At 41.8% G+C, this 26,722-nt stretch overlaps 1 protein-coding gene across 5 annotated transcripts in view; it reads right to left on the reverse strand.

The window, feature by feature from the left end:
- Positions 1-2,964: 2,964 nt before the first annotated feature.
- The window catches only part of CDH7 (cadherin 7), a 457,123-nt gene continuing 433,365 nt past the window's right edge, over positions 2,965-26,722 (reverse strand). For 3 of the 5 annotated variants that reach the window (XM_069620794.1, XM_069620796.1, XM_069620795.1), the window contains exons 10-11: positions 16,913-17,164; positions 4,551-5,176 (exon numbers count right to left, since the gene is read on the reverse strand). In XM_069620794.1, the coding sequence (XP_069476895.1) occupies positions 4,683-5,176; positions 16,913-17,164 (746 nt within the window). In that variant the 3' untranslated portion in view covers positions 4,551-4,682. Of the gene's footprint in view, positions 5,177-16,912; positions 17,165-26,722 lie in introns of all 5 variants that reach the window. The other 2 variants (XM_069620793.1, XM_069620792.1) reach the window with 2 other exon arrangements.

Genomic DNA, 26,722 nt, shown 5'->3' on the forward strand with positions numbered 1-26,722 from the left:
CAGTTGTTTGCAGGTAGGTTGGCGGATATACCTCCAGCCCAGAGCTGAAGGTAAATCCTCCACCCTACCGGCAAACGTATAGTTGGCCCGTTTGGAAAAGTGGCGGTACACGTTACCTGCTCTTTCTTTCTGGACCAGCCAACTTAAAAATGAGGCCAAGAGAGTGTGAAAAACAGCACCAAAGGTCCAGTAGTGAGTCATGTTTGGATGAGCCAGTTCAAAGATGAAACTGATTTCTGAACTGCTTTGACCAGGTGAGACATATATTCTGCACTTCTTCTCCAGCCAGTATATCTGGCAACTACAGGGAGTCCTTCACCTCCATGGAGTGGGTTTCAGGATGCAATACACAGGTAGCAGATGGAACTTGTTTCACAGCTGTGTTCACTCCAAGAGTGCCCTTGAGGTAGGTAGGGAGACGAGTGTTCCTCTTCATTGGATGCTTCTGTCTTCACATCAATGGCAGAGAATTTTGGAATAGTTGGTATCACTCACACAGTAACTGTTACATCCTTCTTGTTTTTAAGTGTGATGATAGATCAGCTAAGTACATGGTTCCTTGCCCTTATAAAGGCAAAACGCTAGGGTGGTTTGGTCCACAACAAGCCTGTTGCCAGATACAAATCCAGGCTCCGTAACAGGTTTCCTTTGCTTTCTAATGTCACACTTCAGGAAGTGAGTGAGGGAAGTTTAGAGAGCCCTAGCAGGGTCCAAATGATGGCACCCCTGCCCTTTTGGCCATCCCTTTGGCTACTCTAATTCAGTCCCATTCCAATGTATGTCTACCTCAAAGAGATACCAGCGATCAAGACACTTTTGCAACCGTAGCTTTGCTATGTGACAACTGTCTCTGAAGCACTAGCTCCAATGGACGGCCAGAGGTGGGTTACCATGCCCTGGGAGGAAGGTGGCACATTCCCCAGGTAGATCAAAAGTGCCGTATCCTGGCCTTGGCCACAGGTGGAGTCACCCATGCCAGACAGCTAATACCAGACCAGTCCTGTCATGACTGAAGCACTACTCACCAATTTTACACTAATCTGACGATCACATGTTGAGGCTCTATACATCTGTAACCCCAGTATGCACCATGTCATATACAGTCATAGATTATATTTACAGTTAAACGGGACACCAGGCTCAATCCAGTGCACACTTATTATTAACGTTTGAATCAGAGGTGCAGATTATTAATTCTGCCTATTGGAACTTTGTGATCCAATAGCTGTCATGAATATATGACTTTTTTACCTGCCTTCCTACCACTGCATGGCAGATGCAGGAGATGATCGCAGCAAAGGCACATGCGTGTGTAATGATTTTGTCATTGAGATTTATGAAAGGGAGGTTTAATTAGAAGACCTCAATTTCAGCAATAAAATAAATGCATGATTATATTCCTAAACATTTTAAAAGTTCATACTTTGCCAAATTCACCAGTTGACATGCGCTCACAGCCGCCAATAGGCAGACAGGGAGACTTTGGGAAAAGGCACTCACTATGTTTTCTTGTTGTGCTCAACACTATGAACACTATTTCTTACACTTTTTTTTAATATCAGGGAACATCTGCTACATTACTACCGCTGCAAGTGGTAATGCAGCTTTTCCCGAAGAATGGTCTCTGATCTTTAATATTGTTCTACAGGTAAAATGAGGCTTGTTGATCAAAATCCACCCAGTCAAGGATCCCCTTCCCAAGTACTGTGCAGTCTGGTGTCTCCTGTAGTCCAATCGCCAAGAAACAATTCAGCTATAAGCTTTGCATTGAGTGCTCTTAAAATAAATACACACACATTCAGGTCTCTAAAAGCTGCTATTAACATGAAATGTTAAAGCAACAGCTCTAAAGAGAAATACCACACACATCCATTTAATGTGTCAAATAAAGGGGTGTCAAATACCATTCCTATCATCTGCTGAGGAAATTAAAGTGTTTTGTTTTTTTGTTTTTAATTAATTGAAATGTTTGTCAGAGATGCAAAGACCCACTGAATGCAACATGCTGTGGGCAACGAAAGAGTTAAAAGGAATTAAAGCAAAGAAAAAATACATTTGAATGAAGCGAATACACAATGGGCCTCATTACGAGGTATGCCGGTAGCCATGCCGCTATTGGCGGCATGGCTGCCGGCAAAACAGCATTCGGGTCCATGTCCTCGGAATGAGGACTTACCGGACCATTCCGAGTTCGGATGGCCCGGTAATTCCTCACTCGAGGACACGGACACGGTTCATCCCCATTCGCATTTCAGCCCCCATACGGCTGAAAGGGAATGGGAGAGGGAGTAAACAACGGGCCATTACGAGATGGCCCGTTGTTTGCTCCCTCTTCCCCTCGCGAGACCCGGTATGCACGCCTGGTTTTCCCAGGCGTGCTTAACCTGTCCCGCGAGGGGACCACGTAATGTGGCGGAACGGGTTGAACGGCGCCGCAGCCTTTTACGGCGCTGTTTAACCCGTTCCGCCAGGGTCGTGATGAGGCCCAATGTCCTCACAATAAATATAAGCCATCTAATGCCGTAGAAGCGTGTTAAACTTACAGATAGGAAGAAGAAAAAAATAGATAATGATCTGTTTTCTCTAAATAGCATGGCCATCTGCTTTGGCTGATGTATGCAATATTATTTTGACATTAAAATCTAAACAATGTGTTTTTTTGTCCTTCTCACTCTCCTGAATAGGGATTACTATAAAACCTCTCTGTGCCATGCTGATCTAAGACTGCCATGCAACTTACAAAACATTGCACACACACTATGGTCATATGTTTTTTTTTTTATTTATTGAAATCCTTACATATGCGGCTAAACGTATTGGTTTCACTCAAGGTGTGTGTTTTTTATTTCTTGTTTACAAAAGGTAGATTATCTATACCTCTGTCTTTTGAATGTGACTAGAAGTGACTCTATGTGGACTGATGATTGTCTGCAAAACAATACACAAATTAGAGATTATGCCAGAAAGAATTAAAATCATTTTAATGAAGCTGAAGGCCACTTTTACATAGTTTTTCTGATAATGCATGGCTACATATTAAAGATTCATAATGACAATATTCCCGCGAACTGTATAGTATTCTCTCATCTTGCCTTCATGACAATGGTCACCTTCCAAGAGAAGTTGCCTCAAGGTGAGCACAATTCTACACACATGCTCACTTTTGAGTTATGATTGAGAAATGTAAGCATGTCGATTACTAATACAAACAAATGAATAAGAATAAGGTCTATGCTGTATCAAAAGGTACTTTCGAATATATTTCATGAATAAGCATCATATGATAAATCATGAAAGGTGAAGTATAAATAAGTTTCAGTTATAAAAAAGTTTTTTTTTTCATTTTAATAAACACAACTTTAAAATTGTACACTATATTTTCAACAACTGAAAATGTCTGTTCATTTTGGCACTGCTGAATGAATGAACGTGTACATGTTGCTTTCGGCAAAGGTCGGCTCAGTGAAATAGTCGTCTTCACAAGAGCAACAAGTGTGGTTCTGTACTTATTAGGTACAGCTTTAACATACAAAATGAACACGTCTTTTGTTATATAGTTTTACGCTTTAAGTTCAAGAGCTAGGACCAAACAATACCGAATGTGCAACCTTGAAATCTGAATTTCACATTCAAGTTAGATCCTTTGTTCCTACGCTCTTCTCCGGAAAATACAAAGTAGAGATATTTCATTCAAACCTCTCCAGCATAGTAATGGCTCGGAATTACTGTGTCCTTGTAAGCAGTGCTGCATTCTGAGGAATTCATGATGCATGATTTCTTTGAAGTAATTCTTCAATTTACATGGTTCATTTTCTTCATCTAGCAGATACTAGCAAAATCGGCCTTGTTCCTCTGTTGAGTTCAACGCTGTGAGGCATCATAATGACCTGTATTTAGCAGAAAATGCAGCCCTAAAATCAATGGAATGCTACGGACCAAAGAGGAAACAAGATAAAAGTCTCCTGTACGAATCAGAAGAGGTAATAAAAACTCTAAATAGACAGCAACTGTTGTCAGTACCTAGGCAGGCTTCAATGCAAGAAGTACCTTCTTATGCATGTCTCTTTCAGAAATGTACTTGACCAGGCAAGCGCTCCTGGAATGGATTCTCAATAATCGCTGTACCTCTAAGTGCATTTGTGTTGAATATTTTTGTTGAATATGTACTACCAGCTCAATATTGTTACATGTTTTCCGATTCCACATATACAATGGAAATGGGATCCATCCATCAGTTTGCAGCATTCGTGAATTTTGCATTGTTCATATTTCTCTTTTAGAATTCCTGTTTTTTGGACAGTGGATTGGTGTTCTCTCGCTTCACTGAGGATTATGGAGACGCTCCGACGAGGCCATGTCAGTATGGTGAAGGCATCTACAAGGTATCATTGGCTCATTGAGGTCACAGTGCACCACATATGCCCAAGGGCTCGTTGCCTCTGCAGGTAAACGAGGGTTGCTATCTATTTACACACGACTGAACACTTCATGTTATCAAAACGGCATCAAATGCTCCGAATACGTCATCAGTGCAGTCCCTAGGAGAGGACAATTCGAATGAAGATATACTCCACCAAGGCAAAAAAAACTGAAAAAAAAGGTAAAAATGGATACATATTTTACATATTTCGCTAGTTCTTATTGAGTTTTTCTTCAGTGCATTTAGTGAAGAGTTTGCAAGGCTATGAGTACAAGCTGTCGTCACTGTGACCGTACATGTCTGCCAGCCTTTTGAACCGCGGTCCCCAGTCACTGAGGTAGTCATAATTCTGATCAGAGTTTGAACTCACAGATTCCAGGGAACTGAGTGACTCGGCAACCGAGCCGTTTCCCTCGAAGGCATATGTCTGCAGGGAGTCATATGGGGGAGCGCCAGCATCAATGTCGGCCTCTTTTAATCGTTCCCAGATGAATTCCCTGAAAATGACATTGTCTGGGGTGCTCTTGAAAGAAGGGCGGCTCACAAACTGTATTTCTGGAGTTACATCTCTCCTGGACTTGTTATCTCGAATTATGTTGAGGTTTCGCAAAGCAGCCATGTCAAAGGCCTCTGTGTCCTCTTCTCCGCCACCTTCATCGTCGTATCGGACAATGTTCTCTCTGATGTCTCTTTCTTCATCAAAAATCAGAGGCTCTTTTTTTCTCCTTCTCATTGTGACAATCAGTAAGACTAGCACTGAAATATGAAATGAGAGAAAGAAATGAATCATCAAGATTTATTTTGAGGTTTAGTGATGACAAATCCAGTTCATTTTACAAGTCATATTATTATTTGTGTTTTACTATAACAGATGTATAGACATATTACATACATATATGACCAGATGTATCCCATGGACGGCATGGGCAGGTGCCTCATGTTGTTCGGCTGGGGGGCCAGTCCTCTGTTCATTAAGCTCTTAAGTGGACTATCAGAATCCAAACAGTGGCAGAACATCTACCAGAGTAGGCAATTAGGTATAGCTTTCTCCACAAACCATTTTCCACCATTCACAGAGCTGAAAAGGACTCCTCTGTTTCTGATATAGTAAACAGAGGGCTTTGCCATGTACCCTTCTTAGCAACTCTTCCTTCAACTGATCAATGAAATAGGGCTAGTCTTAACTCTTCCCTCAGTCCTAACAACTGGATCTAATCCATCCCACGCCTCAACCACCACAGGCAAAGAAGTGCATGCACTCATGTGCCTTGTTGTTCTACCGGATGGGGTACATTTTCTTCTCTTGGCTGATGCTTTATTTAGCATAACAAATTCGACCAAATCCCCTCTATCACTATCTCCCTCTGTAATCATGTACTCAGAAGGACCCATTTTCATCTTCAGCTAGGACTACGGGGAGGCATACGTGTACCGAGAACAGGGAGCATACTATTCACCTAGGTGCATAGAGATTAAGGGAGTCCATGGCATTGCATGTTATTTAGACTACCAGACTACCCTTTTTTTAATGAAAACCGGGATACAGGTGTCTGAATTGTTACTGTGGAGGATCTAGGGTGAGAGTATAGTGTCAGAATGTAAAGGTTCTTGTGAGAGGCAACACTCTTAAAATATGTATACTCAAGGTTTGAGCGCAGCCAGTGTGGTTAAAAAGATGACTCATTAATCTACATAATTGAGGCAATTACTGGACAGAAACTGTTCTCCGATTATGTTATGTTTTATCATCCCCAAAGATAGTCATGATGTAACCATTTCTAATAACTCAAGTACACTCAAAAGGAGCTTCATCTACCTAACATTCTACTGGTGGAACAGCAATTGTTAGCAAGACCAGATTTGTTATGTTTTCAAAGAACACATTTGTCTATGTTGACATACTGATTGTGACTAAGTAATTTTGAGACATGTTTTTTTAAGTAAATACTCCTTTGATAATGTGTAAAGCTACAAGGATGGACTCGGAGAAGGTGGTGAATCGCCTTTCTGATTCAGTACACCCACAAGTGCCTCCTTTTACCTGGTCAGGTGGGGCCTTCTCATCTATGCACCCAGCATACATTTCTTTTTACATTAGTCCCTGGCTTAATATTCTCCAGGTCTAGCTCTGTGTGAGACATCTTGGTGGGGACACTTCTGGGATCGCCCAAGATAGGCTGGTAGCCGCAGAGCTTGACTCCAGGTATGGATGTCTGTTTTGCATTCTTCCTTTATATCTCAGAGTAGAGAAAAACATCCTCTTTGCAAATGTTTTTGAAAACATATGTACAACTGAGCTATAACATGTTAGGGTCATCATGCTCTTCTCAATTTGCCTTCCCAATAAACAGTGGTTTGTGAATTTAATTCCCAATTAGTAAGTCATGCATATCTACTTCTTCAATATGTCTCACAATAACAAAAGAAACTTCCTATATTTCTTTTTTCTTACCAGGGAACAATCCATTAATTTAGTCTTATATATCTAAGCATTCACCAGAGTTGTAGTGCTTACACATGGGCAATCATTTTCTCATGCAACTGCAGGATTTTGAGTTTTGCACAGCATCAACCATGAAAATCAGAAAACCCAATTGTACCTGTGGACAAGCGTGTAATCCGATGGGCAAAGATGTTGATACAAAGGCAGAATAGTGCTGGGGACAATCCACAGCCCTGCTTGGCCCCTTTTTTGCACTGGAAAGGAATCTATTATTTTCCATCGAACTGATCATGAAATGTGTGTATACAGCTCGCTGATTGCACCTAGGAGGGGTGTTGGATACTCTCTGGACTGCAAGAGCTCGTCATAGTTTATTTCTTGAGACCCAATCAAATGCTGTCTTTAAATCAAAAACGGTGTAAAGACATTCTTTCCTTAGCATTACATATCTTTGCTACGGTCAAATGAACCCGACACCCTAGAATATTGTTCTTAGCACCTTCTGGAAGCCTGCTTGCAGGTGACTGACTGCCTTGCTTTCATCCAACACCTGACAAAGGACTAATTCCTTTTGACACACATACCAATGCACGGACTGTAAACTCAGAGCACTGCGCTACTGTTATTAGAGGCCAGCACAAATGCTGGCTACCCAGACCACATACAGCATGCACCTGCTCGTGAGCTAGGTCTGCATGTTAAAGAATAAGATCAAATAAATAATACAAATAAAACCTACATCTCCAACCAGCACGTTAGTAATGCCCCCAATGTATCCCCATCATGCTCCTCACTGCTTCCTCCCCTGATTGCTTGTATTTCCATTGCTTCCAAACCTCCCACCCTCCCATGTTAACTCCCCGCTGCCTCTTTTCTCTGCTTCCATCACCCTGTTCTTCCCCCTTTGGTTGTAAAGTGTTCTGTTGCTTCCCGAAGCTGGGTCCACTCTCAATATGTATTCTAACAATGATAATAATCAATTTGTAAAGCGATTGCTCTAAACTTGCAAGGTCTTTGCTTCCTCCCTTCTTAAAAGGGAAGACTTCACCCGAGGTTAGCATTAAATAGTAGGGCAAATTATGGGGCCCATCTACTTTTTTTTCCTAAATTGATCATCCACATTCCTATGGAAGTGAGACTTCTCACTTCTGATCTTCAATTGGGAGTTTCATTTCTCCCACTGTTAACTTGATGATTTGCCAGTTCAGCTTTCTGCCGCAGGTAGCATCTGTATCATCTAAATCAGGGTTAAATCCTGTCCTTTCTTCAAAGTATAGCACCGAAAAGTATTTAAACCAGGCATCTTTGGCGATGCAGCCTCCAAAGTAGCTGCTTGCCTCTGCAGAACCTAAAAATACTCGTTTCCAAAACTATGCATGGCTTTTGGTCTTTGTTGCCCGTGCACGATCTTTCCTTTTCCTGTCTATGTCATCCTTCTTCTTGCACATAATAAACTCATTATAATTCCTCCTTTCTACAAGGCAGAATCCCGTCCTGTCGCTCCCTACCTTTAACTACATCAAATAGAATAGCTATCTTTGCTCAAAGTTGGAACTCATGACGGTTATGATTCCTGTCAGATCTTAAATTTACAGAGAGGTCCACAACACTAGCCCTTCATTTAGATTTTATAAGAACAGAATCACTATAACTCTTTTCATCAGCGCTGGCAAATCTAGGTGCCACGGGGTAGGCCATAGATGTTATACAATTGAAAGCTCTGAATACCTCATTAAGCCACAGCTGATCTGCCATATCATGCCCTGCGAGATCCTTTAGTATGACTACATACTCAAAATGAAGAAAAACAGCTACACTCACAACTTGTATATATCTGCAGGTGGTTGAATGTCTCTTGTAAGTTCTCATTTAGGATTACTACTTGACATCACTACTGCTCTGTAAAGCTTATTGTGTGTATTCATCACTAACACTTGACAGTTGTACTTGGACTATAGGAGGATGCCTTGGAAATCACTTTGCTCTGGTGGCAGATCTAAGCATTCACAGTCAATGCGATGCTTACCCACCTTGCACTCATGCCTCCACTATGCCTTCCACAGCCCCCTTTCAGCCAGCACCAGGAAATTAAAAGATACATGGGTGCAGTGGCTCATATTTCTTAGATGGAAACAATATCATACTTTCGAATGAAGCTCCATCACTCACTGCCTGATATATTTCTTTAGACCTGTGATATTCCATGGAATAATAATGCAATGTTACAGGACATCACACTGAGTTTTAGTTGAGTATTACATTCATATACTGTGTTAGTCTAAGTCAGAGGAGGCAATGAACTTTCGATCTTTATCATCACCCTCTGTCACTCACTCACTCCTATGTGCTCCGGGTGCCCTTCCGTAATACTGCAGACGCTGCTGGTGGGAATGCGCTTACTGCCAGCAAGTAGGACATCATTCTGATTAAAATGTGCATTATTGCTCTGTTCAGCAATCTCGGCTCCCCAAGGGGCACTGTCCAGTGACTCTGGCCAAACTTCTTGGCTTGTTGGGGAAGAAGGAGTGTTCGAAATTCGAAATTCTATCAATGTAATACTGTCCGCTAGATGTTCATCAAACAAGGTGATCACTATGAAATCATAATTGATCCCCTTAAGTGCAACGGTGACAGCAATTCACTATGGGCCTGATTTAAGAACACGTTTTATAATGGTGCAACTCCTTTGCAAAATACTTTGTAAATCAGGCCCTACATCTATCCAGAACACTGCACAGCAACCTTTCCTTAAATGTACCAAGCATATACATTTATTTCGAAGGACCTACCCATACTGCTCCAACTCCTTTTCAACTTTGGCCTGTTTACCATTAACTCTTGATCACGTTTTAACTGAATTATTCCTCTCAGATGTTTTTGGTAGTTAATGCTACTAGACTTCCACCGCTCAGCTCCTTAAGGCTGTTCCCCATCTCTGTTGTGTCCCTTGCTAGTTCTGTAATGCCCACGGCGTTTGGGGGAACACTGTTTATTAATGACAAAGTTAACTGCAGAGATTAAGTTTTTGAGTTTTCCCCCTACAAGATGCCAATGGGCCTCATTATAACTTGTGCGGAATGGGTTTAATGGTGCCGAATGGGTTGAACGATGCCGGTAATGGTGCCAGCGCCATTAAACCCACTCCGCCCTCCTACGAGGTCCCCTCGCGGGACCCGCTCTGGACGTCTGGTTTTTCCAGACATAAGCGGGTACCGCGAGGGGACCAGGGAGCTAACAACGGGCCCGTTCGTAAGGGGCCCGTTGTTAGCTCCCTCCCCATTCCCATTGAGCCCTATGAGGGCTCGAATGGGAAAGGGGAAGGACCGGGCCCCGGGTTCCATGAAGGAGGAAATAGCGGGCCCTCCATACTCGGAATGGCCCGGTATTTCCCCATTCAGGGAAACCAGACATGGTTTTGGAGGCAGCCACGCCTTTATTAAGGGCGTGGCTACCTCCAAAGTCGTAATGAGGCCCAATGTCTTGAAGATTGATTCACGTAGATGTGGGATGCACATTTGTGTGCTAAGGAGTGTGCTACTCACAGCCGTGTTTGTACACACTGTCCTATCAGTGATGCGTAGCGGACCTGTCATAGAGAAGGTAGTGACTATACTATGTTTATGATTTTATGTTATTTTCAACAGCTCCGCTCCTACGCCCTTGATTGCACTCCAGAGAACTTGATTCACTCCAAATAAACCCGCAACATTGAACAACATAGAGCAGAAGGGTCTTGCCAGTGCAGCTGACTTCTAATTTCTCGGCCTGCTGGGGTTCTGAAGTTGTCGCTGCTGGCTGGACTCAAATGTCAGACGGGACAGTCTACATTAGGCACCAGTAAAGTGGCTAATAGCAACTATGGGGAAGTGGGAGGCATGAAGATATCATATGCAAATGTTACATCGTGGTTACAAAGATCATGTAGAACAATCCAAAATAAAATAATGGGACTCGTGTCTTTTGAATTTCATCTGTTACGTGTTCGCAAGAAGAAGCCGTGGGTTACTGCTGGATGATTTATAGTGACAATTGAAAATGCAACAGTCAGAATGAACACCATTTTGTAATAATGACACATTCCTATACAAAGTATTGTTTTGAAGAAACAGAGAAAATATAAACTCCCTTTGGCAACGATCACTTAACTCGCATTTAATGTGATGCTTTTGTTCCCTGCAATATGTATAGCTGCAGGCCTGAGGGCTTTATTTGACAACCCGTATATTTAGAGCAAAATGTTTTTTTTTCTCACTATTAAGATAGCTTTTTGGCATGCTTTGCAATGCGGATCGCTCTATTGAAAGAATGCACATTTTAAAATACTCCGCTGCTTTTCAAATGTGCCACTTACAGAATAATGTAATGAATATAAAGACAGGCACAATATACAGACACAAGAATCCAAGTACTCTGCTTTAACGTCCTACAAATCCTAAAGGGGAGAGGTTGAACTTGGGGGGTGCAACATGAAGGAGTAGAAAACAAGGTGTAACTGCTTGTATGCATTCATTTTACTCTCTCGCTCATCCGGTGGCCCTTGCAAGGAGGGGCAGTGTAGGGAGAGAGGGCTCCCACTCACAATCACATACTTTCTCACACTCCCACTCACACACTCTCACACGAACACACCCTCACACACTAAAACACACACACACATTCATCTAAATATATTCTTATCAAACTGAATGAATCGCAGAAAATCTTCAACAAAAGCTTCTGCAGGGCCTTCATACAAAGTAGCATTATATGAATTGATATGTGACTAGTTTAACAGTCACATATTTAATAGAAAATATTTAATTTTAAATAATTTTAATAATAGTTTAATAGAAAATATTATTATATTTTAATGTAGCCCTTGCCTCAAGATTCCCCCTTGCAGTTTTATTATTTCCCAATTTAAATGTGCACAATGTATTTATTTCAGAAGGATGAAAGACTGGAGGACTCTGTGAGAAAATTTAAGAAGCACACATGACAGGAAGGAGCCAAAGTCATTTTCTAAATTGGGCATTTGAGTCCAATAAAGTTAAATACAATTCAGTCAAAAAATAAGGAGTTGTTAAAAGGAAGAGCAATCTCTCACTTCAAGTGCTTTACATGTTGATTTTGAGAGCAGCATGTGCCTCCAGAGTGGCATAGTATTGCTGTGCCTCCAGAGTGGCATAGTATTGTTGTGCCTCCAGAGTGGTATGGTAATATTTTAGATTTAAATTGGAAAAGAGGCAAATGTGCACAGTCGTGTAAACATGCTCGATCTAACCAAAACACATTTCAGTATGAACGTAAACAATTTGCTGAAATACAATATTTGTACATTTTAGGAACATTTAAAAAATATGTCCCTGTGGAACGTGCAAAGTGTATATGCATGTAATGTGTATATCCCTGTATGAAGCCCCTGGGTAATACAATACTATTTTAAATAGTAACAGTCTATCTCTTTCTATGACATCACTGCAGTCTAAAGTGAAAGTCACATTCCACTGCTCTGATATCACAGCAGGATAATATGGAATTTTTGTCTAGCTTCCCAGAGTCTTGTTAGACAGGACAAATTTGTTTTTAACATTGAGAATTGTATTGCTTTTTGTCTCCCCCTGTCTCATTACTCAGAGTGCTACATCTTTCTATATTGCATATTCTGTGTTCTTTCAACAGGGGTGGGTTTCTGTAGAATGTTCTATTTAGTTATTATTGCATGTGATGCATTTAATTAAAGTTTATATTTGTATAGAACCTTGATCAGACCTTCCTTTAATTTCGACTGTTATTACTGCCCTGCCTGCTCAGGTAATATTGCTTAATTGAATTGAAACACACACTGTATGAAGTGGTGTTTACAGTTTAATTGTTCTATGAACCATGCTGCGATGATGCCTGTACAAGATCAGATGATATACTGGGATGAGCACGGATTTGAATGTGCTGCCTTGGGTTGGGGGTAGGGGCAGAGGTAAGTGGGGATAATGGGATGAGGGACAACTTGCAGGTGCTGTCTTTCGCTGGGGGGGCAGACAGGGGACAGTGTGGGTACTGGGACAAGGGTGGACATGAGGTTGGTGACTTAGGTTTAGCAGTTGGGGGAGAGGTCATTGGGGGTACTGGGACGAGGGCAGACTTGAGGGTGCTGGCTTGGGTTGGGTGTTTATGGCTGAGTTAATTGGGGTACTGGGATGAGGCATGAATTGCGGGTGATGCCTTGGGTTGGGGAGACAAGGTGCAGTTGCACTGGTGAAGTGGGTACTGCTTTGAGTTAGGTGGACGAGGCACAGTTTTGACAAGGTGCATTGGTGCTGCTTTGAGTTAGAGGAACGTGGTGCATTTTTGCTGGGGTGCATGGGTGCTTCTTTGGCTTATGCGGACAAGGTGTAGTTTTGCTGGGGTACATGGCTGCTGCTTTGGTTTAGGGGGATGTGGCAAAGTTTTGCCATGTACGCAGGTGCTGCTTTAAGTTAGGGGGATGAGGTACAGTTTTGCCCGGGTGCATGGGTGTTGTTTTAAGTTAGGGGGCCAAAGCACAGTTTTGTTGTGGTACACGGGTACTGCTTTGAGTCAGGAGGATGAGGCACAGTTTTGCCAGGATATGCAATTGCTGCTTTGGTTTAGGTGGACAAGGTGCAGTTTTGCCGGTGTAAGTTGGTGCTGCTTTGAGTTAGGGGTTGGGGCGCAGTTTTGTTAAGGTATTGGGGCAAGGAATTGTGAGTCACAGGAGTGGAGTGGGAGTAAATATGATTACTGGTTAGTAATATTTGATTACTTGTTTCCATGGGTCCGGCCCAAAGGTTGTTCACCACCGCTAAGTTCTGTTTGTGTGTTGTCAACATTTTAGACACAACACATTATAGTTTGCATAGTAAGCTTTTTACACTTTTGATTCCATGATTATTCTTCTGCACAATTTTCTTTCTCGCGCCAAGTAGTTTGCATGGACTTAGCTCTTTTTTTGTAATTTAGGCCCTTTGAGTGTAGGTGACATAATTGGTTTCTCTTGGTATAGTAGTAAATGCAATGGCACTTCCGACATTCCCACCATTTGGAGATTAATTACAATTAGTACCTGGCAGGGGCGTGGCCTAGTCCTCCCAGCCAATGAGGAGGCTCGGAGCAGAAGCATTACCATATAGTAATCCTGTTGACCCTGTAGTCCCTTCTCCCCGTTCCATGGTGGCCAATCTTATGTGTTTTTTTATTTATTTACTTTTGAATGGCTGACATGGAAATGGAGAAGGGACTACGTACAGATTTTAAGTTGAGAAAAGACTGCATCGTTTCTCAACTTGATAACAAAAACATAATAGTATCTGGTACGTCGTGCCAGATACCAATAGCAATATTACCCTTGCAGGGGTATGGGGGGGGGCATCACTGGGTCTGGTTATGCTCCCTCTGCTCAGGTAATATTACTTAATTAATTTGAAATGCAATCCGTCTGCAGAGGCTTTTAGAGTGTATTTGTTCTATAAACCATTCTGTGATACTGCCTGTAGGAGACCAGATGAGCCAATTTAGCTGGTGAATCTAAGATTGTGAGTCAGTCAATGAAGTGTATGTGTATTTAGACAGCTGTCAATAAAACAGCACTACGTTTGCTGCGTACAACACACCACGCGCATGGCTGGTTGGATTCAAAACGTGCCTCGCTTTATTTGTATATTTATGTACTTTAGAGAACCTTATTAAGTTTAAATGCCCAACCGTAAGACACTGTGCACATGTCCATGAATGCACCATATGAAATGCTCTTTAAAAGAACCAGCATCATTAGCAGTCCGCAGTTTTCTTTGAAAGCACGCCAATTGATTTTTAAAATGGTTGGTTTCTCCTTAATGTTCCGTGTTTCTATTCATAGGCGCGCCATTATTCACAGAAAGCGGCTGGAAAGTGTAATTGTATGGATTACTGTTTGGACATTGTGGGCCTAATACTAATTAGCTGAGCCGATGTGTTGGAATAGCGCGGCCGTTCCTAGCTGGCCTTTACTGTACTGGGACCTTCAAGACAGCCACTGGATCCCTGCGAAATATTGAGAACAGCTGGAGAGTTGTCGTTTACCCGTAGGACGGAGATCGTCTGATTCATGGTAGCACTCATTAGTTACAGTTTGATAAAGGGACGTGACAATTACCAGCAATGAACACAGCTTTAATTGGTAAAATGCGCAAAACAGTGTCGGGCTATTGCTGAGTGTTTGTGTTCATATGTTCAGTGAAGAAGCAAGCCATGCAGACTTCTAGTGGCTGTGACATCGCCTGTAATTGCAGAGAACTATTATTGGTCGATGACTAAAACTCCTGATTTTCTATTAGGGTTTCTGCCTGAGATGTCAGACACGAGTCCCGTTTAGTCACACACTAAAAGAAATGCAAGCCAAGCGTGATGTAAGAATTTAGCAGTTATCCGAAAAGGATATTTACAGGCTCACACATCCGTACACGTATGTTTTATTTGGCGAGGATATCTTCAAACAGAGATCATGAGATAAGTGACATGTAAACATAGGGGGCCTAATGATTCACAAAACCGTCTTTCAAGGGGAAGATCCTATTGAAAAACATTTTGAAAATCAGGCCCAGGGTCTGTAATGTCATTTATTTAGCAATGTTTTGCTAGTACATTTTTCCTTCACTAGAAATTGAATGCATTTGCATGCAGGACAGACTTTGCCTAGTTGACAACACATTTCTTTTTTTAAAACATTTTTCCTTGGAAGGTTTGTTTCTGTATCTTTGCGAAAAACGGGAATGGTAAAACCATTGTGCTTCAAACCGGGGAGGAGATTACACGATGAACCACCATATTCTATGAACTATTGAATACTGCAAAATATATGCTATAATGAGACGATAAAGAAACAAACCTTAACACCTTAAAAGGAGACAATTCTTATTAATGTACAAAGGAATAAAACAAGGAACACATTGAATGATTAAATTATAATGTCAGATTAACTTTGTAAAATAAGAATCGAATTGGGCACATGAAAATAAATACAAGTGGATGGAATATAATGTACAGATTCTAAGGCCCTGAAGAAGCTCATACCTATAGTTATTCAGCCTGATTCATTGAATTATTTGCGCCGAAAATGCAGATTTGCACCCCTTTCTGCCCGAAAATCCCTGTTTGAAGTATGGGGATGTTCGCTCAGAAAGGCACGCAAATCAGCGTTTTCACCGCAAATAATTCCATGAATCAGGCAGTTTATGTCAGTCACAGCGAGAGCAAAACACGTGCAGGCCAAGCATTGTATTTGTACAGTTGTCTGCAATTGTTACGTTCGGCACACGTTTTGTATCTTGAGGACACTTGTTTCCTCAGGGAGGTAGAAACTATGGGGCTGATTCACAGAGCGTTTTTCAATGGCATTGCATCATTGTGCAATGCTTCTGTGAACCAGGCCCTATCTGTCTTATTGTTAAGAAATGATAATCACATTTCTTTCAATTGTATATATTTATTTTAAAAATGAAAAATAAAACGCTGCAAATGTATTTGAATTCAAATCATATTAAGACTGAGCACAGTCATGGCCAAGGATTCACATTTGGGATTATATTCGTGTGCCCCCAATGCAGGTCGCTTGTTTTCCAGATGTATTTATGTAGCTGGCAACAAGTTCATGTAAGGCTTCCTAACTGCATTTAATTGTCTCAGGATCAAACATTAAACTCTCATGTTTTATACAAAACTAGTTTACCCTACGTTGCATATGGGTTTCTAAACGTTTTATTATTTTTTTTCCCCCCAAGAAGTCATAAAACTTTTTTTAACGTAACATGCATCTTATTTTATTTCTTCTGGCAGTTGTTTCCAGATAGTGTTGTATGTGGACTGGCTGATTTCAACTATCATAGTTGTATCCTTTACCATTAAAGACGTATTCCCACTTTCTAATGGAAGTTCATTTTTCTCTCATTCAATCTTACAAATCCTGCCTAACAAGACAGTATAGATACGTAAAATAAAAAAGCTACCCTGTCGCTAATGTTGCTCCAGCGTGCTGCGCTTCTGTTTTAAATATAAAGTACATAGGTCTAAGCACTTACCGAGCAGTGTTAAGATGCAAGCTAAGATTGCGATGAGGGCTCCGGTGCTCAGACCTGCCGGTAGGATGTAAGCCTCAGCATTGCAGGTCTGTGCTATGCCATCTGCGTCACAGTCGCAGACTCTGATTGTAAGAGTGTTGGTGCTGCTCAGTGACGGAGAACCGCTGTCCACAATGATCACGGGCAAGTAGAAGACCGCCTGCTCCAATCGCTGATATCCATTTCTCCTGGTTAGTACTGAGGCGGTATTGTCTGCAAAGAAAGGACACTTGTAAGATTCACAGGATGTCACAAAGCCATGCACATTACCTAATTTCTGCCTTAAAAGGCTTTTCGGTTTTCAGAGTTTCTACAGCCTCATCATTTGCTTAACAGTTTAAGTACACTGCTTGAAATCACTTTCCAATCTTTGAAACAGAGGTTGTGTTATGTTGCATCACCTATCGAGTGCACCTCTACCTCTTACATGACATTGTGGCATGATGACCATCTTGAGTGATCACTGGTTTAATGGCCAATAGGAGTGAAGGGATGGTGGATTGATGTGTGGACAGTGAGGTGAAAGGCTTGCAGAAGGGTAAGTACGTATAGGAAGGACATCCCCATTTCCTACATGGTTGGGATAGTTGTGATGATATTTTTTTGCCAAAGGGGCCAGAGGTATGTAGACAGCGCCCTTATCATGCCTGCCTCACTAAATGCACTGCTTCAGATCTCTGGTGCCGTTGAGTTGAGTGGGAGGAGTTGGATATGATTGACATCTCCCAAACCTTAACAATCTAATAATCTGATATGGTATGGACCCATTTCTGCAGTTCATGTTTAGTGTTGCCCTCCCTGGCTTTTGCATGGCTGAGATCCGCTTGATGCATTAGCATCTGACTGAGGTTCATGTTTGATTCTGTTGGTAAAAGGGTTCTACCCTTAAAGGTCATATGAGAGGGTTTATCCAGGTGCGTGTCAATGAATGTAGTTCTGTAATTAGTCCTGATAGTGCTCAGTGTGGGCTTTGGGCTGTCACAATCTTTTACCTGGCAGGGTTGCGGGAGGTGGTGCATGGACCTCGCTCTAATTGTTTGTTCCTATTGTTATTTATTATGGTTACCAATTGGTTCTCTCCTTCTCTCCCTATAGAATGTCATGGATTGCTGCAGTAATGTATGGGTGTCTGTGTGGTTCTTGTTTGCTGCAGTTTGACAAAAGGAAAGGCCTCCGGGATTAGCACTACCTTTAGGAGAACTAACACTCACAACCACCCCAAACAACCTTCAAACTTAACAACCTTAAGGATCTGTTTAACTAGTACTTTGTTGCAGCAACCAAACACTCCATTGTTATTATTGAAAAATATCTATTTACTAATTGATTTGATAAAAAACAAATATTGACATTAAAATAGAAGTTCATCAAAACATGTCTCCCATTATGGGAGGACCAATGTACACATACAGTGCACTTTGTCTGCAAATAACAAATTTGTTTTTCCTATGCAAGCTTGAACACCTTCACCAACATACACTTATTAATTCACTGCTTCATACCACAATTAATGTAGTGGTAATGAAATTCGTAGGACCTCGAGAAAAACTCACTGATACATGAGCGTCCTATTTCTGTTATTTAAAAATTGCATTTAATTCTGATTGTTCGTACTTCAAATGATTCCATTTGCTACAATTCATAATTTGAACACTAGATTCTGTGCAGTTACATTGAGACGGATTCAACAATATTTGTCTTCTAATCCCAACATGTCATGTTTAATTTCCCTTCTCTAATTGTGGAACATTCTTTAGGGGTATATTGTTGAAGGAGCCACTTTACAATTATAAGATGAGTTCAAATAAAATAAAATATTGATAGCCATAGTCAGTCTATAATCCAGTATTCTTATCTCTCTCTCCAGTCGAAGAAAGCTCAAGCTGATCATGTAAATTCCCTGCATGACTGTTAATGTCACTTTCTTTATATGTAAAGGTATCCAATGTAAGAAGCTGTCTCAGAGCAGCATATCGGTAATGAGTAGCTCTCGCTTGGCATCATCTGGCATCATATGAATGCATCTATTTAGTGTTCCTCCCCAGGACTTTCGGTGTCCTGTGGTTGCTCCTATTCAGTACACTGGGTTTGCTGCAAACAGGTAGGTAGCCCTTACTGAACCATTGGGAAGGACCTCATATGCATTCCGAAAAATGAGAGGTCCATTGAATTCAGGGGTTTTGTACCGGTGGACCTTCCCCAAATGCTACCAGTTAAAGTCTCATGGTATTCGTCAATGGGTATGTATGCGTTTCTTAATAAATCTTTTTGAATGCCATTGGACTGCTATGCTGTGTGTTATTTTTGCTTCTCTAAACCTTTTGATTATGGTATAGATATACCTAGAACAATTATTGGTTCTGAAAAATATCCGACAATCTTATGTCCCGAGAGGAAAGAAAGGAAGGTCTTCATGACCAATTTTCATGGCATGAGAATGATGGGCTCAGCGTTTACCCCGTTTCAAGTTAGTTCATTTGTGTTTGCTGTGAGTATACTGGATGGCTGTCAGTTAAATACTTTGTGGTGTCTGTTATGTACACAATATAATGTCGAGTGTGGACTAGAGTGTGCACTCTGATGTGTACAATTGTTGACTTGGTCAGTGACGAAATAGCTGGCTAAATGTGTGCTAATATTTACTAAAGCGGAATATGTAGTGATGGCTTTGAAGGTCTTTGCTGAAACCTGTTTATATGGTACACATTATGTAGTGGGGTGAAAGTGTGGGTCTGAGTGATGTGTCAGTAGATATGTTCTCTGTTGAAGACAGCATCAGGCCTCCTAGTCATGTCACTCCACAGGGTTAGGTATTTTGTGGCTCTGGATGGTGATGTTGTATTTGGTGCAAAAGTGATGTGATTAGTGATATAAGGGATGGATATGGATGTGTCTTTGTGTGTTGAGATAGTTATGGAGTGATGCAATTTGTGGATTTGATAACGCCACATTCTGTTTGACTGTGGGCACTGATATATGACTGTGCAGAGTGGTGTGGGGTGTGAAGCTGTGCAGGGTGATGTAAAGAGTAACTCGTTAGGGTGATGTTATGTGTGAAAGTTTATGGTGATATGTAGTAGTGGGTAGGTTGTGTGGCTATCGAGGCTGTTGTGTTCAGATGAAAAGCAATTTTGTCTGTGGAGGAAGATGTGTGTCTGAGAGTATGTGAATGTGGGGAAAGAAAGGTGAATATGAGCCTTCGTTAAATAAGAGCCAGCCCAGAAGGTTAGACACAGTAATGCACCAAACAGACATTTAGAAAAATACATAGATACATAGCTATATTGGCATGACTAGATAATTTGGTTATGTTCTGTATTTGTTGGCTGTCTATTTTTAAGCCAAAACAATTCCTACTTAATACAATTCAAGAAAGAAAGAAGGAAAGAAAGAAAGATGCCTGGTGGCAGGTGGACCTACAGACACATATGAATATACATCTGATTATGAAATGACTTGTGACATTTCAAAACTCATTTGACTGAAATTGTGGTGTCTTGACAAAACAAATGAAAAACAGAGCCATTTATATTTGTAGAAAATGTCCATGTCAAATGAATTCAAATGATTGTATGAACTAACATTGATATCGACACACACGACTGAAACAGCTTAAACATATTTTTAGTATTCCTTTGATTATTTCAATGATATGTTGCTGAATAACGGAACAATCTCTCTTAAACTTAGGGCAACTAATGTTCCTCTAGGTTTGCATGCACATTCTAATGTGAAATTGAATAGGTGCATAAAAGGCACATTTTGTCAGTAATCAGGATAACAGAGTGCATTATGTATGTAAAAAACAACACATGGAGATTATGTCATTTCATCTTCTTTATAGCTCCACTATAAAAACAAAAAAGATACTATCACGACACACCACAGCAAATACATAATGGAGGCACAACTAAGGAAAGGACATACAGAACAGAAGAGAACGTATTGAAAAAATGAAGATATACAATTGTGTGAATCCAACACTGTTAAGAAGCTTCTGGGCTGAGTCATTGAACATTTGCTATAAACAGAAATAAGAAAACTCAAATTATCGATATGACTACCAAATTCCGCAACTGACAATACATAGATTTGTGCAGGTTGGTCTCTGAGTTCAAAGTCTCCCATTGCCTTCACTTAGCTTTTCTCCTGCTAAAGAGATTTACTCAAACTGTACTTAACACCTAAAACTGAGAAGATGACACGTCCCCATGTCACATAAGAGCCCTCCTTACTTTCAGCTTTACTGCATTCAATATGTTTCTTCCACGACAGTCAAGGGAACTCTCCTAAACACAACTTTATATTTTTATTGCAAGCTACTATTCATAAATCGTTGAAGAGAATTGGTTATATCAAAGCAGAAGATGGCACCACTAAACTGCATTCTTTTTTCAAGGCCCTGTCATCGGATCTGAATCTGGCTGGCATCAAAACAAAAGTATGCAAACCCTTTTTTCAATCCAGTTCTTTATGTAAACACAAGCACGGAGGTCGACCTTCCTTTCCCAAATAAAGCCCTGAGTTTTTTTCTTTTACCACTCATACATCTCTCTCTAAAACCAACCCCATAGTTAACATTCTTCAATATGCATTTTCAACATCCCACTGTCAACAAACAGATACAGTTTATGTGGTAGGTGGATCCTTAATATGGCTTTATTCTTTTAATTCTCATTGGCCTACCAAATGCACTTGCCACCTTCAACCATGAAATTCACCTCTATTGCCTAAAGCAAATTTACATTGATGCTTCATTATTCACTCTGTTGGTCCAATTGTTACCCATTGTATAATTGTATATTGTATAATAGATTTTTTATAAGATACAGAATACCTATAGGTTTCTAAGCGTGGACACAGGCATAAAACATGTACTGCTCCGCAACGTCTTAATTCCAAGGTGAGCACGTTGCCCCTGAACTATCCTCCCGGTGACCCATACAACTGCATTTTTGTCTAGACCTCTTCTTGGTTAATCTTGTCTTGTCTATAGTTTTCAATTATTGAAGGACGTTCTGCATCTTCTACACTGCTGGTATACTTTCACATAGAGAGCAGATGGCACTTGAGAATGACAAATGCAATAATTCACTGCTACAATGTCAACCATCAAGAACCTCCAAGCCTGTGTCAATTAAATATTGAGAGTACATATTAATTGCTCTTGTGCTATCACCAAATTCCACTTTACATACTACGACCTTTGAATTGAAGACCGATCTTCTTCACCAAAATGTACATGTATTGTTTTCTTACCAATAATCAACTCCATCAATGCTCTGGCAACTTCACCCTCAACTGCATTTGCCAGATGAAACATCTCACCTCAAAAAATAAAAAATAAAATAAAAAAAACAAGCAGAGATGCTATTCTCCGATTAAACCCACACTGTTGCTGTTCCCTCCTCAAATGCTACTATTCTCAAAGATCATCTTACGATGCTGTTGTAAGGACCTCCATAGGCCTGTACTCATTGGCATATTCATAAAATGTCATTGTGTGTATATAAGCAACTTTAATAACCATTCAAGACTTTCTGTAAACTGTAAATTATTTACACTTCCACTGTGAGATCCTCCTCCATCTGCTAAACATACAAATTCCTACGAATTATGGGAATATCTTAAAGCCCAGCTCATCCAAGTACCTCTCAACCAAAGACTAGAATGTACGTTAATCCTGTTCTGTAGGCACTTCAACGCTAACACTCAATTGTATAACTTATTATTAGAATTGGTTATTTATAACAAAAGTGTTAACGAAGTGCAGACCCGGGATTCCAACCTATCTTGCTCTGCGTCATCTTGCTTTTAAGACAAGCGCGTTGCCACTGAGTTATACTGACTTACAAATGTCAGATGAAATAACAAAACGTAAGTCTTGCAATGAGCATGGCACAGTATGAGACTATGGAGGCATGGAATTTACGGAGTGAGCAAGTTCTAAACCTCAAGACTGCACTTGATAACGATTTCCCACTCCATTGTGTGTAATGTCCTCGGGTTAAGTAGAGTGCCCATCTCCTAGGTCCTATGGTTCCAGAGTGGTTGAACCATGTCATTGATTAAGACAGTGCTACAAACTCCAGTCTTTCAATATGATCATGTTCATTTTTAACTGTTTACATAATAAGAACATTGACAATGCTGTGCATGCATAGAGTGCTTTATGTGCCTGGAGTGACAAAATTGTTTCTGAATTCCAGGTGCAGCGTTTTGTATTCCCAGTCAGGCACAAGGGCAACTTGGTATGCTGTCATTCCTGCAGTCACGTTGTGAAATAAAAGCAGGAACCAAAGATTCCATGTGCTTAGAAAAACAGAGAATACCTAAACATTTCAGTGTACTCATATGGAAAATGTCCACTCTTAACAGCAGCTGCCAGCTTAGCACACAGGCACAGACATCTGCAACCATGATGAGGGAAAGTTGAAACAAACCATGTATAGGTCATGCGTTACTCTCGCTATTGCTACATTATCATTTGTTTCTCAGTAGCTACATTCCTAAATGAACTCTTTACTTTTCTACTTCACAATGACAAGCTGTCAGTTATACTATTACTGTTTTCAGAAAACTCAATGGATTGATTAAAATGTTGACAGGACCCTTTAAATTAAATACACCAGAGGCTGTTCATGTGCATTGAAAAATTTCACTGCAGGCAAATCCATGGCATCCCATACATAAAATACCCACCAATGACAATTTGGAATACATGTCAATGTGTAAATTGCTACTCTTCATGGACGAGGAGGACCACACTAAAGTCATTAGCATGACACTCACCAGGTCCCCTAGAAGGGGCGAAAATATGCAGTATGTCCCTGTTCTCCCCTTCACGTCATCTCCCACACAGATATTCTCATGATCCTATGTATTTAATCTTTACACCTAAAAACTGTCTTCCCTTGTTACAACCTGCGGGCTCTCCTTTGGCAACTATGCTAATGACACCCAACACCTAATCCAACTGAATGCGAAGATGGTGCCCTGAACCTGAGTTCAAATGCAGTCTGGCATTTATCTCCAGCTGGGTTGAGGAAAACCCACTTTGGCTCTATTCTAATAAAACACATACATCTCATTCAATGCTTGAGGCCCTTCTGTCTATCTCCTGGCCCAATCCACCCTCTCCTTACTGAATAACACTGGCATTCATTTTGATACTTCTACATTGGGCATCCCGCTCAAATCACCCAATTCTCCTCTTCTTAACACGCTTTCCTCCATGTTCTTTTACAGATTGTCCCCATCTTCTTCCTCTCTGCTGCCCCTGCACTCATTCAATCTTTCCTGGATTACACCAATTCTCTAGACCTAGTTTTATAAGTATGTATAGCTCCTCAGAAAGCAGTGTTAGGTGAGTGTTAGCAATTGCCTGCAGTGTCGTGTTGCTGTTCCTTTGTGTTTTTTAGTTCGAACAGTCTATTTACCCTGTTGTCTGGAGCTGAAGGAGGAGCCTATATTAACTCAGCACTCTCGCAGAGCGAAGCAGAGTGTTAGCTAAGTGTTAGCAGTTGCATCCAGTTAACTGCAGAGTAACTGCAATCAGGAGGGAGAGGACGTACTGGAAACAGTCTGTGTCTGCAGAGAATGGAGTCGGAATTGGAGAAGGAGAAGGAGATGGTCGCCAAAGATGTCTGTGACTATTCTAGGAATTTAACAAATGCATTTAATCCATCTGACTCAAAGAACATCCTTTGGCCAGCTGCTGCTAATGGTCAGAAAGATCTTATAAACACTGGGCCTCATTACACGGTAGGCGGTAGGGACATACCGTTACCGGTAAGGGATTACCGGTATCGGTAAATCCCCTCCCCAATCACGAACCGGACATACCGCCATTAGCGGCACCGCAAAGTACGGTGGCACTATTAGCGGCAAGTCCGTGAGCGCGCGGCCCCTCAGACCGGAAATAGCGGCATAGCGCTAATATCACGGCATCACGAGCCATGCGTACATGGCAATACCGGCATGTAGTAGACCCAAAGAACCCTTACCGGCAAGGCGCTAATACCGGCATCGCGAACCACACGTTAAAAGAGCACAGCAGAGTTCCCACCTGCCACAGGTGGACAAAATCAGCACAGGTGGAGGCAATGGAGACTGGCAGCACAAAAGAGCACACCACACCCCTCCCCACACCCATTCCCACACCAAGATGGATGCAATACTAGCAGCATTACATGGGCTAGAGGACATGATTGCTGTGCAGCAGCTACAACAACAGGCAGCACAGAGGAGACGCAGGAGGAGGAGGAGGAGGGCAAGACAGGCGCAGCAAGCACCACCAGTGCACCTAGTGATACCACAGAGGCAGCCACCAATACCCAGGATCAGAGCCAGTCCAGTCAACCTAACCCCTGAGCAGATACACACCCTGTACCGTCTGGACTGGGATACCATCACCACCATAGTAGACATGATATACAACGACATTGTGAGTCTCATTGACATCCGTACTGCCATCCCCCCTCTACTGAAGGTAGTAAGAGTGCTCCACTTCTTAGCCACAGGCACCTACCAGCATACGGTAGGTCAGATGCATGGCATATCACAACCAGTATTCTCACGCACACTGAACCAGGTGTCGATGCCCTCCTGCAGCACACAAGTCAACACATATACATGCCACGGACTGCCCAGGAGATCTCCAACACCAAAGTTGGCTTCCATTCACTGGCAGGCATCCCAAGTTGCATCGGGGCCATCGACTGTACCCATGTAGAACTGCTGGTCCCACATGCCAATGAGGTAGTGTACCGTAACAGAAAGCAATACCACTCCATCAACGTCCAAATGGTATGTGACTCCAATAAGATCATCACACATTGCTGTGCCCGATATCCCGGTTCAACCCATGATGCAATGGTCCTGCGGAACTCCACAATACCACGATACATGGAGCGACATGCTGGACAACGTTTGTGGCTACTTGGTGAGTAGCAGGCCGACCACATGTCAGTGTGATGTGGATTGTGAGTGGGGGGGTGATGCATACTCCAACTGGCCGTGAATGGGGGGGGGGGAGATGCATACTCCAACTGGGCGTGAACTTGTGTCATGAGAAGAATGGACATACATATTTGCATCACTGTACAGTGAGGCAGCCCACAATGGACCAGAGACAAGACCACATGCCGGAAGTGAGTGCCACGGCAAACATATCAATCCATTACGCCAAACAGGCCATTCCAAACAACATGCACACCGCACAACACACCATTCCCCCATTACACAAATCAGCAACATGCATATCAAAATCACAACTGAAATGTACGCTGAACAACATCAGAAATGGTCCGCGCACATGAGTGCATACAAATGGATCCCCTGTAGCCATTGTGGTGAGGCACACCCGTACCCCACCACAGAATTGCCATCAAACAGCATGGGGACATCAACTAAGGAATGGCAGTGTACTAGCAGTGTGGCACTAACGTTGCCAGGGCCAGGAAACACAAATCACTTAAACTCTGGCGGGACATGGCAATCCCTGCTGTATGCATGCATGGTGCCTGTCCACTTGCAAGGACCACCTCACCTTCCCACATTGCAGTTACCCTGATGGCCATGCGTGCTTGGATCAGTGGATGTCGTTGAATATGCAATGTTTGTTTGTGTGATATGTGCACGCTCCACATTATGTAGACACTTACACATACCCATTGTTGCACCCATGCAGGTGATGCAGGTTATCCCCTGAAGAGGTGGCTCCTTACCCCTGTGCGGAACCCACAGAACAGGCACGAAGAGGACTACAAT

Source organism: Ambystoma mexicanum, chromosome 5q (assembly GCF_040938575.1).
Source record: "Ambystoma mexicanum isolate Mex_15411 chromosome 5q, UKY_AmexF1_1, whole genome shotgun sequence".
Lineage (NCBI taxonomy): Eukaryota > Metazoa > Chordata > Amphibia > Caudata > Ambystomatidae > Ambystoma > Ambystoma mexicanum.